General features: G+C 34.3%; 1 protein-coding gene across 3 annotated transcripts; it reads right to left on the reverse strand.

The window, feature by feature from the left end:
- Positions 1–5173: 5173 nt before the first annotated feature.
- Positions 5174–9746, reverse strand: LOC127812034 (chitin-inducible gibberellin-responsive protein 1-like). 3 transcript variants are annotated; one of them, XM_052352297.1, is made up of 3 exons: positions 9593–9746; positions 5914–7814; positions 5174–5493 (listed from the first exon to the last, which is right to left on the reverse strand). In XM_052352297.1, exon 2 carries the CDS (start codon positions 7664–7666, stop codon positions 5936–5938), a length of 1731 nt encoding a protein of 576 aa, XP_052208257.1. In that variant the 5' UTR covers positions 7667–7814; positions 9593–9746; the 3' UTR covers positions 5174–5493; positions 5914–5935. The 3 variants fall into 3 exon arrangements, with proteins under 3 accessions (XP_052208257.1, XP_052208258.1, XP_052208259.1); XM_052352298.1 differs by lacking the exon at positions 5174–5493 and having other exon boundaries at positions 5685–7814; positions 9509–9719; XM_052352299.1 differs by lacking the exons at positions 5174–5493; positions 9593–9746 and having other exon boundaries at positions 5685–7292; positions 7432–7578.
- Between the last annotated feature and the right edge of the window lie 1302 nt (positions 9747–11048).

Below are 11048 nucleotides of genomic sequence, written 5' to 3' on the forward strand. Positions count from 1 at the left end.
AAATACTTACTCATAAAATTTTCTCAATTTATTTTCTCAATAATTCTTAAAGCAATATTCCTAAGTCCCAGAAATTTTTTATAATTTTCAGAATCCACATTCTATTTATTTCTCATTTTCTTTTTGATTTTCAAGCATTTATTGCCTCAAAAAATCCATAATAAATACCAATCATGCATTTCTCTTCTAATTTCATCATAAAAAATTCTAAAATATCATTTTCATATTTCTGAAATTTTTGAAGATAACTCAAGTTACTTACCTTCCCACGAAGCGATTCGATATTCTTCTATAATGTGATGAAGTCTTGGTTTGCATATCCAATGCCTTCTGCCACAAATTTTTACACAAACTACTAAACTCAGCCTATATGATTTTTTTAGAAATTTTTTGGTATTTTTCTCTCTCTATATATTTTTTTCTTTTTTTTTTCAAATCTCTCGTTCACTCTCAATTTTTTTTCTCTTACAATCTTTCTCTTTCTAATCTAAGTCTTCTAACATTTCAAGTTTCCTCTATTTATAGAAGGTTGAATTAAGCTTAGCATAATTGTAGTGACCCACTATCTTTAATTATTTTTCACTAAATCTCACTTATAATATTTAATTATTTATTTACACCCTACTTTGTCTCTCACATTTCTAAATTATTTCACCCATTATCTTTGATTATTTGTCCACACCCTACTTTATCTCCCACATTTCTCAATTATTTCACCCATCATTTTTAATTATTTTGTCATATTTTTTAATTATTTTTCACTAAATCTCACCCATAATCTTTAATTATTTGTTTACACCCTACTTAGTCTCCCACATTTCTTAATTATTTCACCCATTATCTTTGATTATTTGTCCACACCCTACTTTGTCTCCCACATTTCTCAATTATTTCACCCATTATTTTTAATTATTTTGTCACATTTCTTAATTATTTTTCACTAAATCTCACCCATAATCTTTAATTATTTCTCCATACCATACTTTATCTTCCACATTTCTCAATTATTTCATTCACTATTTTTAATTATTTTGTCATATTTCCTAATTATTTTTCCCTAAATCTTCTTTTAAATAGATTATTATTTAGTTCATTAATTTTAAGCCCATTTTTTTATCCTACTAACTCTAACCTCATTTACTTAGACTTTTCTTTTTCAACTTAGCCCACTAACTCTAAGCTCATTTACTTATCCTTTCCTTTTTTAACTTAGCCCATTAATTCTAAACCCATTAGTTTTCTTAATTATAATCTCTAATGGATGTCAAAAATATTTTAAACATAAAAAAATAATTATTATTATTCTCAAAATACTAGGATATTACAATTATGAGATCTGGCACATGGACGTCAAGACAACTTTTTTGAATGTATTTCTTGAAGAAGAGATTTATATGGAACAGTCGAGTGGATTTGAGTTCGTCGATCCTCATCAAGTATGTTTGCTGAAGAGATCAATATATGGTTTGAAGCAAGCATCGAGGAGTTGAACATTTGTTTTGATCATGAGATCAAAGGATTTGATTTTTTGAGAAATCCAGATGAACCATGTGTATATAAGAAGGTTAGTAGGAGCAATATTGTGTTTCTAGTCTTGTATGTGGACGATATTTTAATTATAGGTAATAGTATGAATATGATGATAATTACGAAAGCTTGGTTATCTAGAGTATTCTACATGAATGATCTAGTAGATGCTACCTATATTTTGGGATTAAACTTTATAGAGATAAAGTTAAGAAATTGATAGGTCTCTCTTAGAGCTTGTACATAGAGAAGATACTAAAAAGGTTTAGCATGTCGAATTCTAGAAGGGGACAGTTACCTATCCGGGTTGGAGTTTATCTCTCTAAGGAGATGTCTCCTAATTCTCTTGAAAAGAAGAATAGTATGAGTAATCTACCTTATGCTTCGGTGATTAGGAGCCTTATGTATGCAATGATATGTATAAGATTGGATATTGCATAAGATGTGAGTGTTGTAAGTCGATATCAATTCGATCTTGATGAGAGTCACTGGATCGCAGTGAAACATATTCTTAAGTACTTGCAAATGACTAAAGATATGCTATTGATTTATGGAGGAGATGATTTTCATGTGGATGGATTCACTGATTTAAATTTTCAAATGGACGTTGATGATCGCAAATCGACATTTGATTTTGTATATCTCTTGAATGGTGGTACTATGGGTTGGAAAAGTTCCAAGCAGGCAATTACAATAGATTCAACCACTAAAACCGAGTATGTTGCGACATATGATGCTGCTTAGAAAACTGTTTGGATCCTGAAGTTTCTTTCGGAGGTTGATGTGGTTCCGGCCATTTTGTCACCAGTATCTTTATATTGTGACAGCAATGGAGCTATCATGCAGGCGAGGAAACCTATGTCTCATCAGAAGTCAAAACACATTGAGGGTTGGTTTCATTTGATTTGAGAGATTATAGCATGTGGGGACGTGCAATTGTAAAGAATAGATTTAGCGGATAATATAGCTGACTTACTCATCAAGGCTATAACTCGGTCATAGTTGGATCAGCATCCTGAGAAGATAGGTATCCGATTTCTACCAATGGTGTAGCAATAGATATAAATGTGATGTAAATTAACATTAGTGCAAGTGGGAGATTATTAGTGTTATGTGCCTTAATGCTAGATTTGGATAACATCTAATGGGCTTGTTTTAATGCATTAATTGTATTTTTGTATAAATCTATAAAAGATAAGGTTTTTTTCATTCATATTTTCTTCAATCAATTATATAAATGAGTCCCTAGATTTTCTGTTTGAGAATTTTATTTTCAAGGTGTTGAGACTATATGATAGAATTCTCTGGTAACAGAATTTCTTAAACTATTCCTAGTCCTTAGATTCTTTGAATGAGAACTTCAATTAATTAAGTATGGACTAGCGTAAGGGTTACTACCTCGTTCGGTATGGGAATACCAATGGGAGGATGGTGTGTCACACATCATATGACATGAGATGTCGCTAGTAGACTTGTGGGTGGTCATTAGGGAATGATTAGCCGAATGTAACGCCGATGACTTACCACATGATCTGATGGACAATGGTTGTGTCATCAGGTTACGATGGTGTGTTAATCCTTAGATTTGAACCGACGTAGTTGTTTTGTATATTAGTGTGCAAGATTTGCTAATGAGTTAAACTATCCAATTAGAAGGTGGAAACGTTCATCTATGTGGTTTTGTATTGTTGGTATATTAAGACAAGTGTTGAGAATATAATCTGTTGCCCTCGTCGGTATTTGATGGGGTGAGCGTCCTATGTAATCTATTGATGTGATAAGACAGTTTATGGCTAGGGTAGATTGAAAGTCAGGAAAGATATTTCCTGAGATGTCATCTAGTTAAATTAATGGAGTTTAACATATAGTTACTGAGTTTATGAGTTTGTCACTCCATGACTCTCGCTCAATCAGGACGTTAAGTGATGGAAGGATTATAACACACAGTAATCGTCAACTGTAATAGGTTCACTTGAAGTGAGACTTCATTATCACCTATACTATCTTGAATCGCTGTTAGATGCTATTCAAGAATTCTTGAAACGTCGTCGAGATTTGAAGAAGATCCGATGATGGGTCAACGGGTTGGCCGATACTGAAAATGGTTTTGGTGTTATCTAATTGCTAGCGAGTAGTGAATTTAGAAAGTCACGCACTACATAGTATTGCGTTTGGTATTGACATTGTGTGCCCAAAATGTCTCTAGAATTGATTGGTTAAAAGTTAAGCATTGACCCCTGCTAATAGTGCATAATGTATAGTTGAAATGCATAGTGAAAGTACATAATAAAATTACATAGTGAAATTAGGTGATTGAATTGAAATTATTGGAGGTGGGGAGAGCTATGGACTTCAAAATAAAATTAAATTGAAGGAGGGGAAGAAGAAAATAGGTGGGGAGGAAATTTTATTTTATAAAAAGGGAAAAGCCCTTTGCCTTCCTATACTAGTCTCTCTTTTTTTTTTTTCCTCACACATTTGTGCTTTCACTTCTTCTTTCTTCTTCTTTTAAAATATTAGCAAAAATTATACATATAATTGTTACATCTATAATTTTAAAATACGGATACTGATGATACGTGGATTCTCCATGTATCTAATCATGTATGGAAAGAAAAATTCATTTCTTCCTTGCACAAGTTTCAAAAATCATAAATTTGAGCATTTTATGTTTTGATGCACAATAAACCTATTGATCATACAACAATAAATCTAGAAATTAACAAAAAAACCCGTACATTTGATTTACAACCTTCTCTTTTTGTCATTTTTCTTCTCTTTTCTTCTTCTTCTTCTTCCTAAATCTCATTTACTTAACATTTCTCTTCTCAAAAAAATGGTGAAAGATCAGCCCTTCTCCCTCTAAATTTTTTATCATAAATTTTCATAATGAAAGGCCCATTAATTTAAAAAACATTATTTATTTTTTCAGAAACTTTCAATTTTGATCAAATTAATCAATTGTATTTGAATTTTAACTTTGCAGAGAAAAGCATGCCAAATTTTTTGAAAAGGGTGGGAAGGTGAGGTGAGGTGCCTTTTAACACTGGCCGACACAACACTAGAGAGAGGCCACGGTGGGTGATGCATGCTATCGACTTTTTTGTTTTTTTATTCCACCTGTATAGTTAACGTACATTTCTTGTCAAATCGGCTTCATAAATACCCATCTTTTCCAAATTTTTAATAATAGTTACATTAGGATTTAATAATAATTTAAAAACATTAGCTGCATTAACTTAAATTTAATCATCATATAAAAAAATGTTATATAACTCTATCTAAAAGATCATTTCTTGTAAATGAAATTATACACTTTAGTCAATTTCATATATAAACTTTTTTTTATCAGTTGAATATGAACTCATAATTTGGATCAATTTCATAAAAATAAAATTGGAATAAATTGTCCTAATACCCCTTATGATTATGAAGATTTTTTTTTTTTTTTGGTAGTTTAAAAATATGTACGAAGTCTCAATAATTTATTTATTTTTTGCTAAAAAATTAAATTAAATAAAAAATAAACATGAGAAATGAAATAAACATCACCGGAAACAATCGAATGTGTGTGGCAATTGGCAAATGCAGAGGCTACTTTCAAATTGAGTATAATAAATAGTCATATTTTAACTCAAAAAAACAAAAATAATAAATAGTCAGTTGTTTAGAAAAAGAGAATTCATGGGCTTGTAGACCATCTTGTCATCCAATCCAACGGCTACAGGCTAGTTCAGTGGTAAATAACAAATCACCAAACTGACAACAACGATGCTGGGAGCAACATCGTTACTGTCAAGACCCCTCTCTTTAGCGCGCGCACACAGATACCTAGGAATTAGATCTGAGTTGGGACTTAGGAGGAGGAAGGAGAAGAGGAATTGGTGTGGTGACACTACCAAATTAGAGAGAGATGGAATTTCTCCATAATATGCCTGTAGTAACAAAACACAACCAGGAGGACACCTGAAAGAAAGAAAACAAATTAATTTATAACTTAAAGGTGATAGATTTGGGGTTTCTCACCTGTTTCTTGGATAGGTGTATCTATCTATCCGTCACTTGTGTGTTAAAAGAGGAGAACAACTTTTTCATTCAATTATTTTATACATTGTATATATATATTTTTTTCAAAAAAGACTTTTAACTATATATGATAATCTCATAATACAACATCTATATCAATCAACATAAATGGTAGATAAGACAGCTCCAATGGGTTCTTTTTCTTTTCTTTTTTTTTTCCTTTTCAACCTATTTCCTAGAGACTACTCATTTTGTTTCTTTCTACTATTAAACTAATTATTAATAGCCTCTATCTAGGACTCTGCCTTCCTTGAAGAAAAAAAATTATAAAAAAGAAAAAATACAATGGAATAAACGAACCAGTAAATAGCAGTTAGGTGGGTTAGTGCCAAGCAGATGCTGAGATCAGGTTGCGGTCTTTCCACCCCAGAAGCATGGCTCCATCCTTCTCCACCAGGGTATAATGCTCAGAGTAACATCTCAGCAAGCTCCTTATCACAGAATTCACGTAAGAGCTCAGTGGAGATTGCTGGAATCCGGCCATCGTGAACCTAGACTTCCATTTCCCCAGCAGTTCATGGCGCTCCACTCTCTCCTTTCCCTCGCAAGCGATAATGTTGACGATGTCCCGGGCTAAGCAATGCTGCTCCACGTTGATCCGCTCCTTGCTGTCCCTTGGCAGGGTCACGTCTATGGACTCGAACATGGCCGAGTAGAAGTCGAGAGTTTCCATGAATCTAGATAAGAAAGGAGCCGTGTTTGTCTTTGATTCTTGCTCCACCAGAGTGACCACCTTGGGAGAGAGTGACTTTACCATCCTGAGAAGCCCGTCCCGGGGATTGTTCACGTCGACGCTCTCATCAGGGGTGTGGTGGAGCATCAGAGGTAGGTTCACGGCCAGTGCCTCCCCGGCCCTTACGTCGAGCATCTCCCGTGTAACTTCTGAAACGAAGACAGGCACAGCGTGGAACTCAACCGGAATATTGAATTTATCAGAGATCGCTGCTAGACGTTTCCCTACTGCTTCCAAACTGGCTCCACGAGCGTATTTGTTAACAGGGTCGTCGATCCCTGTGATCCGGACATAAGGCGCCCCGCTCGGCCGTGCTGCAAGTGCCTGTAAGAGAGTGATCCACTGGGTTCCCTGAGCTATTTGGAAGTCTATGATATGGATGCGGTCCTCGGTCCGGCATGCCTCAGCAATTGCCCCATTTGCAGCCATGTACCCGAACTTCAAGTAAGGGCAGATTTCATAAAGAATTTGCATATACGAAAGCAATTCTTCTCCTTCCGGCTCCTTGCACCTCAGAGTTCGGTATATGTTTGTGCCCGATGCTTCTTTCCTTGCTATCAAACCCTCTACTATATAAGCACCGAGACGCTGGATTGGCTCTCCGCTGATCGACACAGCACTCCGAGCCTTTTCAACCAGTTTCTGAAATTCATCTAATCTATTTTCGGAGAGGGCTTTAGCGCAAGCAATCAGCAGCTGCTTCAGATTGCCAGGTGGGAAGCTTTGCATGGAAACCTCTTCCATTGCTTTGTGACGCTTCTCAGTACGAACTGCATTGCTGGAATCACTGGGTGGCTGAGACTGGGCCATGTGAGAGCCCAGGGAATCATGGCTCCATCGCATGGACCTCTGATCCGACATTTGTGGCTGCATACTTTCCCCAAAATGAGGACTTGGTACTGTTACTTCATTGCCGTCAGGTCCCATCAGAACAGTTTCTAAATTCCTGAGAGTATATTGCATGTCACTACTTGCATCCTGGAAAAATGAGGTTCCACCAACGAGCAGCTGTGGACTGCCTTGATGGAAGTCCAGAGGAGGGCTTAATTGCTGGAAATAACTGGTAGTTTCAAATGAAGAGTTACCGGAAGGGCTGGCTCCTGAAAGATTCTCCGTGGAGCTATGCTGCTCCTGACTGTCACTCAACGTCGTCACGGTCCTAGAGTCAAACTGAGCTGAGAAAGGGGAGTTAGGTGAGTTCCTGAAATCAAATTTCAAGGATTCCAAGAGCCTACTGGGTATTGATGGAACAGTCGGATCAGAAGAGCATGAAAAGTCTGCACTAGTTACACCATATCCAAAAAAATGGCGTGAGTCCATGCTATGATGCTATTATTGCTTGCATCAGCTGTCTGGCCCCACAATAATTCTCAAGATAGCAATTACTGAATGATCCCAGCAGAACAAGTACTGGCAACTAGCTCCACAATCTTCGAATTGAGAATCAAATTATCAATCTTTTAAAAACCTGCAATGATGATCATTTATAATGTCGTTACAATATGATCATTCACTAAGTGCCAACATATAAACAGATAAGTCAACAAGTTTACAAAAGAAAACATAACAATCAAATCATAAACTACTACTTTGTCACCAAGGTAATAATTGGGAGCAAGGAAAACGTACAAATAATTGAAACAGAGCACAAGTTCATAAATGCTTCCAGTTTTCTTGATAGATAATGAAGACACACAATAACACACGATGTAAAAAGTGTAGAAAGGATTAAGCAATTTGAGAGTTTCAGACTAGGATTACTATAATACAAGATCTAGACAGGAGACAAGTAGATAACAACCATTCTCATATGGACATCTGATTGAATTAGCTAGCAACTAATTAACCCATTCATTTCCTTTCGTTATAGCTTCGGCACAAATTCTACCGATTTCTATTCAAGAAACTTGCTGCACTTAGAAAATCACATATCCATGCCATTCCACATTAATCATATTGAACCATGCATTTTCTTGTTTCAGTAGAACACCAACTGGTTCTAAATAAAGCAGTTCATATCCTTCGATAACTATTTCTTGGTAAAATCGAATCAGGCAGAAAAAAATTCAAAACTTGTTTTAAAAACAAATTTCCAGAATTGTCTTGTCCAGCCAACAAACTTGAGGTATAAATGAGGAAAAGGGTACAGCCATACAGGTTCAGATTATGGGTGACCTCAAAAACAATTATGCAGCACTTAGAGAGAGGCATGTGGTAAGCATATCCCGTCTTCTGATGCCCTTTTGCTCGTCTCAGATAATCAAGTTTTCGTCAAATTTTGGACTAGAAGATGAACAATCGAAGTTTTCTTTCCCAAAAACCCTGATTTCTTTACGAGAATTAATGGTGGTTATGTGAGGCAGAGAAAACGTACAGCAATTGTAATTTGTTCATGATTAAAAGCCATGAAAAACTAAAATTTCACCCATCTTCAGATACCCTTTTGGCTCAAAAAAGTCTCAAATAGTTTATCTCAAGTAATCACGCTTTCATCAAACTTTCGAAACGAAAAGAGATAAAGCTGGAACTTCACTTGGTCCGGTTACCTCCTTTCTTTCAGTAACCAAAACAAAAGGCAAAATTAGATTGAAAAACTTGTGTTACATTACTGTATATTTAGGCACCTTTTTCTACATATTCAAAGAAAAGAAGTAGTAAACAGGCAAAAATTTGTATAATCAAAAGGGACATTAAAATCTCCAAGGAACGAACTAATGGTATATCACCAGCCAGTAAACAAAATGAAGATGAACACTCTAGAACTTATCGCTTCATCTGGTTGCACTTCTCAATAAATTTCATCAAAATAAATGCAAAAGCATGTAATTTATAAACCCAAAAGAAGAGACTAACAATTCAAATTGATCACATGTCAACCGAGATCATTCAATAAGAAACCAAGACAAAATGGAATGAAAGGGGGACAAAGTCCCCTTCCACCTTTCCGACCAATACTAACCAAATCATCCAAGTCCTACAAGCCTCGCTCTGTTTGGGGGCCAAGAAAACACAGAAATAAAGCAGAAAACAGAAGTCTCCTTCCCCAAATTCAACTCTTTGACTAATTTGATATGAAGGACACAAAAATTCAAAAGTTCGAAGTCATGTTTTTCTTTTCTCGAAATCATTCAACCATACAAGGCGAATTAAAAAAAAAAACACCTTTCCGCCAGAAGCAAAAGTATCAGCTGAAATCCAGCAACCAAACACGAATTACAGAGAGATTGAAGAAGCTCCGACGCGTACCCGAAAATCTTCGGAGAATATATCCCAATCTGGAAGCTGGTCTTGATTTACCAGCAAGTCTAGGCGATTATTGGGCTGTTGTGCTGTGTCTAAGCTCTCAGATCAATGCAATTAAAAGGGAGAGAACGAGGAGCTTATTAGGTCGGAGCATATATATATATAGGAAATGAGATCTCGGGTAACGTTAACGGCGGTTCTAGGACTTTGACCCCGGTCTATCGTTTCTTGGGATACTGTACGGCCATTACGTTGGGGTGCGCTAGATAGACGGAAGCGCTGACGACGAGTTAATGGCACGCTCCGCCGACCACACGTTCTCGCGTGTAGAACATTCGGGGCTGTTTCTATGTTCTTTACCCCCACCAGCCCAACCGCCAAGCGCGGCCTGATTTATTGTTTTGTGGTGGAGTCACCATTATTATTATTATTATCTACTTCAAACATTCAACATTCAAATCGAAATTTTATATCCATTTTATTAAAATATTTATTTGTTTTAAAATTTCATTTTGAATTCTCATTCTGATTGACAAATATTTTGATTTTAGAGTGAGGTTGACTTTAACCGTATGACTTTAGTTTTTATTTAATTATGAAAAATCAAAATAACTTTAGTAGGAGTGTGATAAAGAGTACTTAAGATAATGTGACTAATTTTTTATTTTATTAAATAAATTAATGGTAGACGAGATGTATTTTTCATGTATTATTTTTATATTCAAGATATTTTTATTAGTTGACGAAATATTTAAGACACGATATATTTATTATTAATTAATAAAAAATTAATTTGCAATAAATATACTTTTTTTTAGAAAATAAAATATATTTATTACTCTTAAAACCTTATTTTCAAACAAGATATATTAAATATACTTAACTAGATACAGTTATTATTATGTTTAAACCATTCATCGTGCCTTAGCATTACCCATATATATATTTTAAAATAAATTGTAATAAATATTTCTTAAAATTATAATTTAGAGTTACTCTATTATTAGTAAGAGAGAAGATGAAATTTATTATATTTAAACTAAGATATTGCGTATTTATTTATACTATCATTTATTATCATTTTGTTACAATCTCAATGATTATTTTAATTAATTGTGATTATTAAACTAATTTTGCTCATTTCATTTATTTATGTTAAAGTAAATTCGATTCAATCCATTATATAAATAACTACTTAAGAGTAATGCTAAGGATTTAACAATAGTAAATATGAAAAGGTTCACAACATTTAGCAACATACATTTGTTAGTTAAATAAATATTTTTAAAAATACATGATATATTATTAATAGATAATATTATTTAAATAACAAAAATAATATATAATAAGTATATCTTAAAAATAAAATAGACTTAAATCCCCTACTTGAATCAATTGTAACTCAATCATTAAAGAACTATTCTCTTTGTGTTTTAATTTTTAATTTATTTTTAATTTT

This window comes from Diospyros lotus, chromosome 10, assembly GCF_014633365.1.
Source record: "Diospyros lotus cultivar Yz01 chromosome 10, ASM1463336v1, whole genome shotgun sequence".
In the NCBI taxonomy this organism is placed as follows: Eukaryota; Viridiplantae; Streptophyta; class Magnoliopsida; order Ericales; family Ebenaceae; genus Diospyros; species Diospyros lotus.

Bases quoted from the DNA above. Each gene is read 5' to 3' on its own strand.
- LOC127812034 (XM_052352297.1), bottom strand. From the start codon at position 7,666: ATGGACTCACGCCATTTTTTTGGATATGGTGTAACTAGTGCAGACTTT.